The sequence below is a fragment of the Lithobates pipiens genome, unplaced genomic scaffold (genome assembly GCF_037356315.1).
Source record: "Lithobates pipiens isolate NorthernLeopardFrog02 unplaced genomic scaffold, aLitPip1_a1.2 Scaffold_28, whole genome shotgun sequence".
Classification (NCBI taxonomy): domain Eukaryota; kingdom Metazoa; phylum Chordata; class Amphibia; order Anura; family Ranidae; genus Lithobates; species Lithobates pipiens.
The window spans coordinates 212,080,672-212,097,583 of NW_027507789.1; the positions used below are offsets into that span (position 1 = coordinate 212,080,672).

General features: G+C 45.0%; 1 protein-coding gene across 1 annotated transcript in view; it reads left to right on the forward strand.

The window, feature by feature from the left end:
• Positions 1-16,912, forward strand: part of KIF3B (kinesin family member 3B) — a 33,991-nt gene that overhangs the window by 9,443 nt on the left and 7,636 nt on the right. Inside the window, exons 2-8 of the mRNA XM_077460500.1 lie at positions 2,649-4,105; positions 6,300-6,401; positions 9,035-9,157; positions 11,778-11,896; positions 11,980-12,093; positions 14,144-14,249; positions 16,588-16,766. Of these exons, the coding sequence (XP_077316626.1) occupies positions 2,708-4,105; positions 6,300-6,401; positions 9,035-9,157; positions 11,778-11,896; positions 11,980-12,093; positions 14,144-14,249; positions 16,588-16,766 (2,141 nt within the window). The 5' untranslated portion in view covers positions 2,649-2,707. The remainder of the gene's footprint in view (positions 1-2,648; positions 4,106-6,299; positions 6,402-9,034; positions 9,158-11,777; positions 11,897-11,979; positions 12,094-14,143; positions 14,250-16,587; positions 16,767-16,912) is intronic.

The following is a 16,912-nucleotide window of genomic DNA, read 5'->3' on the forward strand; positions in this document are numbered from 1 at the left end:
AAAATACTATTTAGTCTTCCCCAACCTGTTATTTTAAACAGTTTGCATCATCGTTGTGTCCCTGCTAGAGAGATTTCCCCTCACTTCCTGTCCTGGTGACAACGAACTCGGACACAGGAAGTGAGGCAAAATCTGAATGGTGCCACAACCTACAAAACAAACTTGGCAGGGTTCTTAATCATTCCCTACCCCTCCCACGACAACACTTTGGCTGTAGATACACTTTACAGAAAATAAGAGACCACAGGAATGTATGATGTGCTGGTCAGGTTGAGAATACAGTAGTGGGTGCAGACATGGACCTGCTATAAATACACGCGGACCCTTCTAGGTTCAGGCGTGTGTGTCGGGGAAATGGTGGCTTTCTCCTGAGTGTGAAAAGATCAGACAGCTGTGTGTGCCTTGGCAGGGTCACCGATCAGAGTACAGAATCCAACAGGCCCCGTATATGTGTAGGTGAACGGTGAGACGCCTTATTGGTGTTGTAAGATAGCTATGCAAGAGCAAACAAATGTACAAGAGATATAAAAGACACAAATTAAAGCAGAACTAAACCATTCATAAACGACGTCCCCCCGCCCCTCTTCTGCACTGCCAATAAAAAAGTTTTTTTTTTTTTTTTTTTTTTTTTTTAAATGGCGCATGTGCAGATGCACTGCTGGTCTCTTTCAGGCATTTGAAAGCTACAAGAGACCAGCAATACACGTGCATCAGAGTTTTGTGCACGTGCACAACTGCCACCAGCTTCTGGCAGATAGGCAATATAGCACCCAGTGGCATTTGTGCCCATCAAGGTCTGTTACAGGCGAGGAATGCCTGTCAGGGTCTGTTATGGGTGGGGAATGCCCATTAGGGTCTGTTATGGGCGGGGAATGCCCATTAGGGTCTGTTATGGGCGGGGAATGCCCATTAGGGTCTGTTATGGGCGGGGAATGCCCATTAGGGTCTGTTATGGGTGGGGCATGCCCATTAGAGTCTGTTATGGGCGGGGCATGCCCATTAGGGTCTGTTTTGGGCGGGGAATGCTCATTAGGGTCTGTTATGGGCGGGGAATGCCCATTAGGGTCTGTTATGGGCGGGGAATGCCCATTAGGGTCTGTTATGGGCGGGGAACGGCCAACTGGGTCTGTTGGGAACGCCCGTCTGGGTCAGTTACGGGTGGGGAATGCCCGTCTGGGTCAGTTACGGGTGGGGAATGCCCGTCTGGGTCAGTTACGGGTGGGGAATGCCCGTCTGGGTCAGTTACGGGTGGGGAATGCCCGTCTGGGTCAGTTACGGGTGGGGAATGCCCGTCTGGGTCAGTTACGGGTGGGGAACGCCCGTCTGGGTCAGTTACGGGTGGGGAACGCCCGTCTGGGTCAGTTACGGGCGGGGAACGCCCGTCTGGGTCAGTTACGGGCGGGGAACGCCCGTCTGGGTCAGTTACGGGCGGGGAACGCCCGTCTGGGTCAGTTACGGGCGGGGAACGCCCGTCTGGGTCAGTTACGGGCGGGGAACGCCTGTCTGGGTCAGTTACGGGCGGGGAATACCCCCGTAACAAATCAGGAATGCCCGTTGGGGTCCGGTATTGGCCAGGAATGCCTGTTGGGGTCCGTTTTTTTTTAAATTTAATGAAAAAATGCCCAGGCAGAGGTGACTTTTAGTGAACGCTGATACAAAAAGTCAGGTCAAGCATTGCCCTGCCCTCTTCTGCCTCCCTAATGAAACTGTAATGCAATTGGTGGTTTCATTGACCATTGAGAAGGCTGTTTCTTTACAGTAACATTTTTATATGGCCCTACTATCTCCCATCTCTTTATTGGTCGTTGAGTTCAATTTGACAATACAAGGAATGGATGGGGCAAAGCTTGACTCCTGCGTAAAGAGTGAAATTTTACATGTAACTCCAGCTGCCTACATCCGTAGATCTACCAATCATTTGGACATGAAGGTACCTTGTTCATTAATTTATTTATAATATAATGAGTTAGAATTAGCCAGGCTTGCTTTAAATTCATCTAATGGCCCTTCGTTTGGACTAATAAGATCTTGAATCTTAAATGAATTTACCCCAATGCAAGTATACATATGACAAACCTTCAAATGTATATTGGAGCTGATCAGTTTTATTACTATATGAATCAGGACGGTGCAATGAGAATTTCTCTATCCATGACCCCCCCCCCCTCCGCCTGCATCATCTGCTCTGACCCACTTTGCCAACACACTGACCTTGATGCATGCAGCATGCCAGGAAGAGTGCTTACTGCTCCAGTGACAGATGTGCTGCGGGAATCCGAACATCCCACAAATATCAGTTTTCGTAAATAAGCCACAGGCATTCCAGAATCTAAGACAGGGAGACGTCTCCATGCTCAGAATTTTATTATTTGCAATCTGAAAATATGAATGTTACTTAAAATAATGTGGTAACTACTGGTTGACAGTTGAGACGTAACAAGCATTCCATAATAAAAGTACGTAGAGGTGATCCTTAATTTTTATGCATGCTGGAAAATGTTTAAAAGTTAAGAGAAGAAAAATAATTTCTTTCTAGAGCTGGATTCACAGCATAGCTATTTGGGGAATGTTGGTAGAACAGATAGCTCTTGAGATTTTAAACCTAATCTTCCAGCTGAATCCTTTATTTTTGCTTGTTTTTCATGCAGGGTGGTAAATAGATAACCAGAGAAGAATCCTAGAGGGTGCCAGATTGATCGCACCAAAGATGTCGAAGTCCAAGAGCTCGGAGACTGTGAGGGTGGTGGTGCGGTGCCGGCCTATGAACAGCAAGGAAATTGCCTCCGGTTTTCATAAAGTGGTTGACGTGGACGTAAAGCTTGGGCAAGTGTCTGTGAAGATTCAAAAAGGGTCCGGTAATGAGTTGCCAAAAACATTCACGTTTGACGCGGTTTACGACTCTAATTCTAAGCAAGTGGAGCTTTATGATGAAACTTTTAGGCCGTTGGTAGATTCTGTCTTGCTAGGCTTTAATGGAACCATCTTTGCCTATGGGCAGACAGGAACTGGGAAGACTTTCACGATGGAAGGACTACGAGGTGATCCTGAAAAGAGAGGTGTAATACCAAACTCTTTTGAACACGTCTTCACCCACATATCCCGTTCCCAGAATCAACAGTATTTGGTAAGGGCTTCTTATTTAGAAATCTACCAGGAAGAGATCAGAGACCTTCTTTCCAAAGATCAATCGAAACGTCTAGAACTTAAAGAAAGACCAGATACTGGTGTCTACGTCAAGGACCTGTCCTCTTTTGTCACCAAAAGTGTGAAGGAAATAGAACATGTCATGAATGTTGGCAATCAGAACCGCTCCGTAGGTGCCACCAACATGAACGAACACAGTTCCCGCTCCCATGCCATATTTATGATCACCATTGAGTGCAGCGAGCTCGGTTTAGATGGCGAGAACCACATCCGAGTAGGAAAACTCAATCTGGTGGACTTGGCTGGCAGTGAACGTCAAACAAAAACTGGAGCCCAAGGCGAACGGCTAAAAGAAGCTACAAAAATTAATTTGTCTCTCTCGGCACTAGGAAATGTCATATCTGCCCTTGTGGATGGCAGAAGCACACACATTCCCTACCGAGATTCCAAGCTTACTAGGCTACTGCAGGACTCATTGGGTGGCAATGCCAAAACTGTTATGGTGGCCAATATTGGACCTGCATCCTATAACGTGGAGGAGTCCCTCACAACTCTACGCTATGCCAATCGTGCCAAAAATATCAAGAACAAGCCTAGAGTGAATGAAGACCCCAAGGACGCATTACTACGGGAGTTCCAAGAGGAGATCGCAAGGCTAAAAGCACAGCTGGAGAAGAGGGTGGTGGGGAAAAGACGAAGGAGAGGAAGGAGAAGGCCTGGGGTAGATGGAGCAGCAGATGATGAAGAAGACGGGGACTCTTATGAAGGAGAAGAAGATGGTGATGACAAAGATTACTGGCGGGAGCAGCAGGAGAAACTTGAGACTGAGAAGAAGGCCATTGTGGAAGATCACAGTTTGGTCGCAGAAGAGAAACAGAAGCTTTTGAAGGAGAAAGAGAAAAAAATGGATGATTTACAACGAGAAAAAGAAGCTATGGAAATGCTGACGTCTAAAGTCAAGGTAAACCTAACCAGTAACATCCAACTGTGATTAGATATGCATGCATTCCATATCTGCTAAAAGTTTATTCTGGTGAAAGATCTTTCCGTAAACATACCTTCTTAGACCAACTAAGTATGCATGTTTATGGATTAGGAGGGAAAGGGTTGAAACGACACCTCTGGTGCTAACTTATGTTGGGAGCAATTGACATTGCAGATCCAGCTGGTCAACGGATTCTTCCTTTGAGAAGGATTGACATTAGATTGTCGTTAAATACAGCTACTGGGTCAGAACATTATCTAATGCATATGGCCTCAGCTAAAATAACCATTTGCTGTCTAGTCTTATTGATTTTTAATTAACCATACATAATGGTTCTGGTAATAGGTTGATATCTATAATGATATAGATACCAACTTGTCTATGCTTTTTCAGCTATTTATCCCATTGATTGTTATTAAATTGTTATTAAATATAGTGCATAGATGGCCACCATCTTCTACCCATAGGTTCCTAAGTTCTCTGTTTATGTAGGATAAGGCCTAATAATTAGAAATCTTATTTAATGAGTGTTCTTGAATAAAGAACACATTGCCGATTGGATGGTTTAAACATCTATGCTTTGTTCTCCACAGAAGGAAATAAATAGTTCCTATTTCCTATAGAAATAGTTGTATTAGCTTAGAACATTGGTCTCCAGACTTTCTAAACAAAGGGCCAGTTTACTGTCCTTCAGACTTAAGGTGGGTGTGACTGTGGGCATCAGGAGTAAAAAAAGGCCCAGATGTTAGTGGGCATAATTCATGCCCTATCTTTGGTGTCAGTGGGAGTAATAGGGCCCCATTGTTGGTGTAATTGGAAGGCATTGTGTCCCATAATTGGTATCAGTGGGGGGGATTAGTGCCCCATCATTGGTGTTAGTTGGAGGAATATTCCCCCATCATTGTTATCAGTCAGAGGGATAGTGTCCCATCATTGGTGTCAGTGGGAGGGACTAGTGCACCCTTCTTTGGTGTCAGTGGGAGGGACTAGTGCACCCTTCTTTGGTGTCAGTAGGAGGGACTAGTGCACCCTTCTTTGGTGTCAGTGGGAGGGACTAGTGCCCCATCATTGGTCTCAGTGGGAGGGACTAGTGCCCCATCATTGGTGTCAGTGGGAGGGACTAGTGCCCCATCGGTGTCAGTGGGAGGGACTAGTGCCCCATCATTGGTGTCAGTGGGAGGGACTAGTGCCCCATCATTGGTGTCAGTGGGAGGGACTAGTGCCCCATCATTGGTGTCAGTGGGAGGGACTAGTGCCCCATCATTGGTGTCAGTGGGAGGGACTAGTGCCCCATCATTGGTGTCAGTGGGAGGGATAGTGCTCCATCATTTGCGTCAGTGGGAGGGATAGTTGCCCATTATTGGTGTCAATGGGAGGAATGGTGCCCCATCATTTGTATTAGCAGGAGGAATAATGCCCTATCGGTGTCAGCGGGAGGAGTAGTGTCCAATCATTGGTATCAGTGGAGGGTATAGTATCCCATCATTGGTATCAGTGGAAGGTATCTTGTCCCATCATTGGTATCAATGGGAGGAATTGCCTTATCTTTGGTGTCCATTGGGAGGAATTCTGACTATTCATTGGTGCCAGTGAGGGGGATTTATGCCCCATTGTTGGTATCAGTGTATGAAAAAAGTGCCCCTGGATAAAAACAAGCAACGGGCTGCATCTGGCACCCTGGAGCGCCGTTTGGAGACCACTGGCTTATAGTTTGGCCAATGGTGTGTATTATGGGACAGCCCTTCTCATGCAGTGAATAAAATATTGGATGTCAGGCAGGAGAGCAGTGGAGAGGTTGTCCAGTAGCTCTCACATTTGTAGCAGGGAGGAGATTGCTATCCTAGGGAGGGATGTGGAAGGTTAGATAGGAAATCTATGTGGAGGGATGCTCAAATATACTGTACGAGTAACCTGAACATAGATGTAGGCCAAGTGTATCAATAAAGTCAGCTTATTAAAGCATTTCATAATTCCTGGATTGTGAACCTTATAAATGCACAGATCCTCTGTACAGCTTAATTTTGATTAGGTTCTATTCGGCAATAAACATCCATGACCTGTGTCTCCACCATTTTCTAAAAAAAAAAAAAAAAAAGATCCAGATCATCTACTTTGGCTATTATGTAAATGTTGCTCTGTATTCCTCACTAATGAATCTTTACCTTTGCAGGCCATGGAAAGTAAGCTTCTTGTTGGGGGTAAAAACATTGTTGACCATACCAATGAGCAACAGAAAATCCTTGAGCAGAAGAGGCAAGAAATTGCTGAACAGGCAAGTGGCAGGTGTTTTAAAGAGACGGGCATATTTTTTTTTAACATTTGTTAAAGCTTCAGTGTATTGGCAATGGATCCAAGATTTTAAAAGAAGATATATGTAGGAAGCCACGTGTCCATCCATCTCCTCACTGACCGTTTATGTACACATAATGAATAGATTATGGCACCTTTTTCTTTATTAACTTTTTTAAAAATTTGCAAATCAGCAAGCCACAGGAATGAAACCCCTTGTAGGTTTCAAACACAACTGTGCTTGTTCGTAGACTTTGGAGCAGTGGTGGTCAACGTTCTTGATATGGGGGGCCTCAAGTGTGACCCCCAATATCACCAAAGGGCTGTACATAAAATTCAGTGCATATTCAGTGTCAGAGACAGGAGTCATACAACCGAATATATTCCAAAACTATGGGCATGATATAAGAGATGGCTGTAGACTGGACATAATACATGAGCTAGTCAGTGATTGTGCACATTAAACAAGAGATGTTCAGAGACTGTGGACATGACACAAGAGCTGGCCAGAGACTGCAGACATGATACAAGAGATGGTCAGTAAGTGTGCGCATGATACAAGAGATAGCCATAGACTGTGGACATAATACAGGAGATGGTCAGAGACTGCAGACATGATACAAGAGATGACCAAGGAATGCGGACAAAATGCAAGAGCTGGTGAGAGACTGCGGACACGATGCAAGATATGGCCGGAGACTGCGGACATATGCAAGAGATGGCCGGAGACTGCGGACATATGCAAGAGATGGCCGGAGACTGCGGACATATGCAAGAGATGGCCGGAGACTGCGGACATATGCAAGAGATGGCCGGAGACTGCGGACATGATGCAAGAGATGGCCGGAGACTGCGGACATGATGCAAGAGATGGCCGGAGACTGCGGACATGATGCAAGAGATGGCCGGAGACTGCGGACATGATGCAAGAGATGGCCGGAGACTGCGGACATATGCAAGAGATGGCCGGAGACTGCGGACATGATGCAAGAGATGGCCGGAGACTGCGGACACGATGCAAGAGATGGCCGGAGACTGCGGACATGATGCAAGAGATGGCCGGAGACTGCGGACATGATGCAAGAGATGGCCGGAGACTGCGGACATGATGCAAGAGATGGCCGGAGACTGCGGACATGATGTAAGAGATGGCCGGAGACTGCGGACATGATGCAAGAGATGGCCGGAGACTGCGGACATGATGCAAGAGATGGCCGGAGACTGCGGACATGATGCAAGAGATGGCCGGAGACTGCGGACATGATGCAAGAGATGGCCGGAGACTGCGGACATGATGCAAGAGATGGCCGGAGACTGCGGACATGATGCAAGAGATGGCCGGAGACTGCGGACATGATGCAAGAGATGGCCGGAGACTGCGGACATGATGCAAGAGATGGCCGGAGACTGCGGACATGATGCAAGAGATGGCCGGAGACTGCGGACATGATGCAAGAGATGGCCGGAGACTGCGGACATGATGCAAGAGATGGCCGGAGACTGCGGACACGATGCAAGAGATGGCCGGAGACTGCGGACACGATGCAAGAGATGGCCGGAGACTGCGGACACGATGCAAGAGATGGCCGGAGACTGCGGACACGATGCAAGAGATGGCCGGAGACTGCGGACACGATGCAAGAGATGGCCGGAGACTGCGGACATGATGCAAGAGATGGCCGGAGACTGCGGACATGATGCAAGAGATGGCCGGAGACTGCGGACATGATGCAAGAGATGGCCGGAGACTGCGGACACGATGCAAGAGATGGCCGGAGACTGCGGACACGATGCAAGAGATGGCCGGAGACTGCGGACACGATGCAAGAGATGGCCGGAGACTGCGGACACGATGCAAGAGATGGCCGGAGACTGCGGACACGATGCAAGAGATGGCCGGAGACTGCGGACACGATGCAAGAGATGGCCGGAGACTGCGGACACGATGCAAGAGATGGCCGGAGACTGCGGACACGATGCAAGAGATGGCCGGAGACTGCGGACACGATGCAAGAGATGGCCGGAGACTGCGGACATGATGCAGGAGACTGTGAATGTACTATAAGAGCTGTTGTAGTCTGAGGACATACTTCTGGAGAATGCCATCTTAAAACATATTACATGAGCCTGCTAGGTATCAATATTATAGCCGGGCAATGGGGAAACAGATTAGCAGAAGCCCCAGGGGCAGCACAAAAAGTGCCGAAGAGCCACACGCAGCCCCCTAGCCACAATATGATCACCAGAGGTCTAGGGCCAAGGCATTGGTCACGTGGTCTATGCCAATGTAGCTTAGTGGACTGATTTTGAGGCAGAATGAGCCTTTTTTGAGGATCTACGAAGACGCTGATCCTTTCCTTTGCAAGAAACTTTTGTAGCAATAGTCATGAAGTAGAACTGGAACAATTGATGGAAAAGAGTTTTTTATTATTTTTATTTTTTTTGAATACTTTGCTTTTCTTAACAAGAAAACAAATGTTAGAAGTACAGATTTACTGTAAAATGTATGTACTGATATGGTTCTACTTTTGTGCCATTGCTGATTTTAATGTTCCTTTTGTATGAAAAATACAGTATAGCTCCAGGTCTAATTAATGTGTATGTTGGTCATTTTAGAAACGACGAGAACGAGAAATGCAGCAACAAATGGAGAGCCGTGATGAAGAGACTTTAGAGCTAAAGGAGACATACAGTTCTTTACAGCAGGAGGTTGATATAAAGACCAAGAAATTGAAAAAGGTAAATTCCGGAGGTGCATTTTCTTTAGTTATTAACATCGTATTATGAAGGAGGAGGGTTCATGTCTTTCTCGTGTCCTTTGCTTCTGTGTTGCTACTGTTTGCCTTTTACTATGGCAGAGTGGACCTTTCAGTCATTTTTTTAAAGTCTGCATGAATACATTTCTGACATGTCATTATATACAGCAATAATACAATTTGTCATTATTAAGGCATCCTTGCAGTTTAGTTAAGTGGCATTGCCTAGGCTGAGATGACATCATCAGTCTGCTGCAGGCAGAAGAAAACATTTCCTCAGTCTCCTCTTCCCCAGTAAACACTCCAGGCACAGTTCCACCAAGGATAGGGGATCTGGATGCTGGGGACTCAACACGGGTAGGAAGGTAGCAACATCCTCGTAGTTGCTAATTATGGCTTGACGTCCACGTCTGGGGCTTGATTGCTATGTTGATGCTTTCCGTGATCAACTCTTTCCAAAGTCTTGAGAAAGGGGGTTGATCCTGAACTTTGCCACCATAGCTGCGGTGACACTGCTGTCTTCCACCCTCTGGTGGGTCTCCGGCTTCCAATTCTTTTTATTTTTTTCAATTGAAAAACAAACAAAATCTTTTTTTATTTATTTTTTATTTTTTGGGGGGGGTAAAAATAAAAAATAACATGGTTGCGTATGTGTACACACCCTCTTATAACTGGGCATGTAGCTGTGTTCAGAAATAAGCAATCACATTCAAACTCATGTTTAACTAGGAGTCAGTACACACCTGCCATCATTTAAAGTGCCTCTGATTAACCCCAAATAATTTTCAGCTGTTCTAGTAGGTCTTTCCTGACATTTTCTTAGTAGCATCTACAGCAAAAGCCAGAGAGCTTCCAAATCATCGGAGGGATCTCATTGTTAAAAGGTATCCGTCAGGAGAAGAGTACAAAAGAATTTCCAAGGCATTGGGTATACTATGGACCAGTAGAAATATGACAAAGTATGGGCCCATTGGACCAGTACTTGAACTCTCTTAGGGGGTGGGTTTTGTTTATTATCTATAATCCTCTTTTCTTTTTTTAAATCATCTGTTTTTTGCTTATATGCCTTGTAAGTGGTTAACTATACAGGTTTATGGTCTTTTTTCCCCTGTTTCCTTTTGTGTAATGCAATCATTTTGTTTTGTTTCTACGTCACGCTGTATGACAACAATAAAGCACCTTTTTGATTGTTAAAAAAAAAAAAGAAAAGATATACCATGGAACACAGTGAAGACAGTCATCAATTGTAGAAAATATGGCACAACAGTGACATCACCAAGAACTGGACGTCCCTCTAAACTTGATGAAAAGACAAGAAGAAAACTGGTCAGGGAGAGGCCAAGAGGCCTACAGCAACATTAAAGGAGCTGCGGGGATATCTGGCAAGTACTGGCTGTGTGGTACACGTGACATCAATCTCCCGTATTCTTCAGATGTCTGGGCTATGGGGTAGAGTGGCAAGACGGAAGCCTTTTCTTACAAAGAAAAAACATTTAAGCCCGGCTAAATTTAGTCTTCCAAAAGCATGTGGGAAAACATGTTCTGGTCTGATGAAACCAAGGTTGAACTTTTTGGCCATAATTCCAAAAGCTATATTTGGTGCAAAAACAACACTGCACATCATCAAAAGAACACCATACCCACTGTGAAGCATGGTGGTGGCAGCATGATGCTTTGAGGCTGTTTTTCTTCAGCTGGAAGAGGGGCGTTAGTCAAGGTAGAGGGAATTATGAACAGTTCCAAATACCAGTCAATATTGGCACAAAACCTTCAGGTTTCTGCTAGAAGGCTGAACATGAAGAGGAACTTCATCTTCCAGCATGACAGTGACACAAATCATACATCCAAATCAACAAAGGAAACGGCTTCACCAGAAGAAGATTAAAGTTTTGGAATGGCCCAGCCAGAGTCCAGACCTGAATCCCTTTGAAAATCTGTGGGGGTATCTGAAGAGGGCTGTGCGCAGGAGATGTCCTCACAATCTGATGGATTTGGAGTGTTTTTGCAAAGAAGAGCGGGCAAATATTGCCAAGTCAAGATGTGCCATGCTGATAGACTCATACCCAAAAAGACTGAGTGCTGGAACAAAACCAAAAGGTGCTTCAACAAAGTATTAGTGTAAGGGTGTGCACACTTATGTGACCAGATTATTTTATTTTTACTTCCCTCCAGCTAAAAGATTTCAGTTTGTTGTTCAACTGAGTTGTACAGTTTATAGGTCACATTAAAGGTGGGAAAAAGTTCTGAAATTATTTATCTTTGTCTCATTTTTTACTTTACAGAAACCTGACATTTTAACAGGGGTGTGTAGACTTTGCATATTCTCTGTATCCTCCATACACCATTAGGCTCAATGCACTAGAAGTGTGCCTGATGGGAGAGGTAATGCACACCTAGAAGTGTTAGATTACACATTGTTAGCTTGTTGCACCTAACATGAAAACATGATGATGGGTCCAACCTTAGAACAACCCACGGTCATAAACTGATTTTCCAATCTAGGTTTCAGGAAAGCAGCATAGGAGATTTGGATTTGTGATCCTGGATTCCATATACACCATGGGTGATCTATGCTTATGATCTGTATCCCCTTCCTCTTACAGCTGTTTTCCAAGCTGCAGGCGGTTAAGGCGGAGATCCACGACCTGCAGGAGGAACACATAAAAGAGCGCCAAGAGCTGGAGCAGACGCAGAACGAGCTCACTCGAGAGCTGAAGTTAAAGTAAGCATTTATTGTAGAGAATACCAACGCTCTCAGATCATCGCTTGGCCCTACTCCCGGTATAACGATTTCTTACGTCGCAGGCACCTCATCATTGAGAACTTCATTCCTATGGAAGAGAAAAATAAGATGATGAACCGCTGCTATTTAGAGGAGGAGGAGGATCAGTGGAAGCTTCATCCAATCAGCAGACTGGAGTAAGTATTGGATACCTACACTTACTGGGGACGGGTATTCTGCCTTTCGATATGCGTACAGAGGTATCTTTGTCCTTAAAGTGATATTAAAGTCTTGTGTTTTTTTTTTTTTCTCTAAAAATAACAAACATGTTATACTTACAGTACCTTCTCTGTGTAATGTTTTTTTACAGAGCAGCCCCAATCCTCCTCTTCTTGGGTCCCCTGCTGGCGCTCCTGGCCCCTCCCTCCTGCAGAGTGCCCCCACAGCAAGCAGCTTGCTATGGGTGCACCCGAGCAGAGCCACTGCTGTGTCCATTCAAATATGGAGCTGCGGCTCGGCCCCACCCCCTCTCTCTCTCATTGGCTCACTGACTTTGATTGACAGCAGCATGAGCCAATGGCTGCTGCTGTCTCTGCCAATGAGGAGGGAGAGTCCCGGACAGCCGAGGCTCACATGCAACATCGTTGGATTGAGATGGGTCTCAGGTATTAGGTGGGCTGAGAGGGGCTGCTGCACACAGAAGGTTTTTTTTTTTTTATCTTAATGCATTAAGATGAAAAAATCTTCAGCCTTTAGAACCATTTTAAGGCTGGGTTCACATATGTGCGAATTGGATGTGGTTTTCTCTGCATCCAATTCACATGACATGCGAGCGTGACCGGCTCTCGATGGAGCCTGTTCACACATGTCTAGGGCGGCCACGGTCCACATTCCAAAATGGTCCTGTGCATGTATGGGTCCGGTCTAGGTCCGAGCAGGAACACACTTGACCCCATGCTGGGAACTGCAGCCGCACATATGTGAACCCGGCCTGAGACTACAGAACACACCACCGCTTCTTTTGTATGAATTGTTGTCAGAATAGTCGTGAGTATTCCCTTTTGTGTTTCATTTTCTGTTTTTAAAGTAGCTAGATGCAGCTTGGACCCTTTTTGGTTTTGCATGTTTTTGTTTAGATTGCACTCAGTTGAAGTCAATTAGTAGACATGTGCAATTCGTTTTGGTCCGAATCTAAATGCGGACGCATTTTTGGTTATTCTGAGGTTTGGACGTATCCAAATCTCCGAATGACAATAGTAACGAATTTCATTGAATTTTGTTTAGTTTCGTTTTGTCAATTCGTTTTCTAACGAATTCCAAATTTTTGGAATGATTCGAATTTGGATTGGTCGAAAAATGATCGACCGATTCAAACTCTGTGTGAAGAATTGCAGGTTGTTAACCTATTCATGCTGCTACGCCCATATATTTAGCCTCTCGGCACGTGGGCCTTCACACCTTTACACTCTGTGTAAAGAGCGTGCACCCAGCAAGGTAGCCACTGTTACCAGAAAGCACCCGATGCATACTAATGATTGGGAGCTTTCTGATCATGTGACTGCTAAGGCTATTCCCGAAACGCGTCAGCTTTGTTGTTTTATTGTCACTCTGATCTACCAATAAATGACACTTCAAGGATTACAGTTTTGCTGGCTCTTCTTACTACATGTGACTGCTTTGACAGCCAATCACAAAGGTCATATAACCGCCTCCACCTCCCTGCTTTTAGAACTCTTAAAGGACCGGCAGGCGGTCAGCAGAAAGGGGTTAAGAAGCCGGCCCGGAAACCAGCCGCCACATCCTTAATCAATGACTCATCAACTACCGGCGGGCTTCCCCACTGACAGCTGAATGTAAACAGAATTGTCGGCAATTAAATCTTATCGGAAAAAAAAAGAGGCCCCCAGATCCCATCCCCCTCCCACCACCCATGTGAATGAGTATGGGTTACATAACTTTACTCATTCAGAAAAAAAAAAAAGTCAAAGTTAATAATAACACAACACCAGTTTTTGTCAAGTCCTTTATTAAAATAAAAACATAACAGAAAAAAAAAAAAAAGACCTTGCCCACCAAGCACAAAAAATCTACCAATTAGTAAAAAACAAATATTTAATTAAAAAAAAAAAAGTTAAAATTTCCATCGTTAGAAATTGTTTGTTCTTTTGGGATGGATAAAAACCTTTTGCTTTCACACACTGAACTGTGCACTACACTTCTGACACACCTTCTCTTTTCTCTGTCTAGAAATCAGCAGATGATGAGACGGTCCGTGTCCGCCATTGGCTACAAGAGACCACTGAGTCGTCACGCAAGAATGGCGATGATGGTCAGGCCCGATCCTCGATACAGGGTAAGGCCGCACCGGTGTCACCTTCTAAAAAGACCCATGTCATTTCAGTTATGAATCAAACATTGCCTCTTCAGAATTAATAAGGAGGAACTGAAGGTTGAATGCCTTGCCCGAAAAGACAAGCAGAAGGCAAAGTCATTAGTATTGCTTATGGGGTCTCCCTGCCGCTGATCTTCCCCCATTATTGACTTACCATGTCTTGTTCTTCATTGTGTTTCTGTGTGGGGCGGCCATCTTGGTAGAGACAGGGCTTTGCTTCCTCATGTTAAAACCTCCAGCAAGGAGAACAGTGAGCAGTACAGTAGTGACATCACCTAATTCACTCCAAATCTGGTGAGACTAGCAGTCAGAGGCAGCAGTGCCTTACGTCTCACACTGCAGATATATAGCTATGAGGATGTAGACACAGGAGGGCCTAGGCACTCTCACGGAGGGCCTAGGCACTCTCACATACCAGGAAGAGCACTGCTTATTTTTCAAGAGGAACCCCAGACAAAATGTACATGTATCATCAGGGTATTGCATAGGTGCAAATAACACGTCTAGATATTCCAAGTCTTTTTGTTTTTCTTTTTGAGATAGGGTTCTCCGGAATATTTACACCCCTTCATGACCAGGACATTTTTTGCGATACGGCACTGTGTTACTTTAACTGACAATTGCGCAGTCATGCTATGCTGTACCCAAATAAAATTGATGTCCTTTTTCCCACAAATAGAGCTTTCTTTTGGTGGATTTTGGCACCTCTGCATTTTTTTTCTTTTATTTTTTTGCGCTATGACCAAAAAAGACCAACAATTTGGGGGTAAATAAACATATTTCTCACTTTCCGCTATAAAACACCTTCAATGAAAAAATCTAATTTCTTCATCAATTTAGGCCAATATGTATTCTGCTACATGTTTTTGGTAAAAAAAAATCCCAATAAGCGTATATTGATTGGTTTGTGCAAAAATTATATCGTCTATAAACTATGGGACATATACCTTGAATTATTATTATTTTATATTTTTTATATACTAGTGATGGCAGCGATCGGCGACTTATAGCAGGACTGCGATATTACGGGGGACAGTCTGACACTAACTGACACTTTTTTGGAACCAGTGACACTTGGGCTCGGTTCACACTACTGTGACTTGGGATCCAACCCCAAGTTGCGTGTCATGTGAAATCCTATATTAGTCAATGAGAGCTGTCGTAATTCGCACTTCTGAGTTCGTTCTGACTTTCAAAAAGGTTCCTGCACTACTTCAAGGCCACTTCTATCCAACTTGTACCCATAGACTTTAATGGAAGTCACCTCCAAGTCGGCTCCTCATCTTAATTGATGTGACTTAGATCCGACATAGCAGGAAGATTACACAGGCATTCCTTTGCTTCAAAGTCGCCTGGAAAAGTCGCACTATAAACTGCGGCATTGTGAACCGAGCCTCATACAATAATCAGTGTTAAAAATATACACTGTCACTGTACTAATGACACTGGCTGGGAAGGGCTTACAAATCTAGGGCGATCAAAGTGTTAACTGTGTGCCTAGCCAGTGTTTTTGTGTGCTGCATTTACTAGGGCAAGTGATGGATTTTATTCCCTGCTTTTCATGGACACAAAATCCATCAATTCCCCCCTGCCTTGTTTACATAGGCCAGTGTTTCTCAAGGCACCCCGACAGGTCATGTCTTCGGGATTTCCCTCAGATGAAAGAGCTGTGGTAATTACTAAGGCAGTGAAACTGATCAAGTCACCTGTGCAAAATAATGGAGAGCCTGAAAACATGACCTGTTGGGGCGCCTTAAGGGCTGGAGTTCAGAAACACTGACATAGGCAGAGCTCCACTCTGTGTGTCTGCCGTACAATCGGCGGGTGCCGGCTGACATCTGTTGTCCAGCACCTGCTGATTGGCTTGTCAAATCACAGCGCCGGTGGTGGGCACCACCTACCTGGAAGTGCCCGCTGATGTACTAGGTACGTGATCCGGCACAGAGCAGCCTTCCTACCACAGTAAATGTACAGTGGATGGTCCCCAAGTGGTTAACCCACGGATCTAGTTGAAGACAAAAAAAGCATTTTGCTAGGAGGAGAGAGCAGAGTGATAGTGAGATGAGTTTATTAGTGTGCTGCTTCTCATTTCACTGGTCAGTCACAGGCTGGAAGAGAGGACAAGACCTGTAGCAGTGAAAGGTAAGGTAAGACCTGTGTTGTGTGGCAGAGCTCTGTAAATCTCAGGACTACATAGATGGGTATACAAATTCTTTGGCAAGTAAAATGTCTCTCATCTATGCATTTCATCTGTGTATGTAGCTGTTTGCCCGGTTTTCAATAAAAAATAATCTTTCAGGCCGAGAACATTGTTCTGCTGGAGCTGGATATGCCAAGTCGTACAACTCGGGATTATGAAGGTCCCGCAGTGGCTCCCAAGGTCCAGGCTGCACTGGAAGCTGCTCTTCAGGATGAAGATGACATCCAAGTTGACGCCTCAACGTTTGAAAGTATGGCCAGTAAAAAGTCCAAAGCCAGGTAAGCACAGGTCTGCTGGAAAAGGTTTCTCAAGAGGTGTGAATGGAGGAGTAACGTAATAAAGGAGTAAAGTGATACGTTTAGAGGGTCTGCAGGAAAGACTAAAAGTGAACCGGTCAAGAATTACTGTGTGTGTATGTATGTGT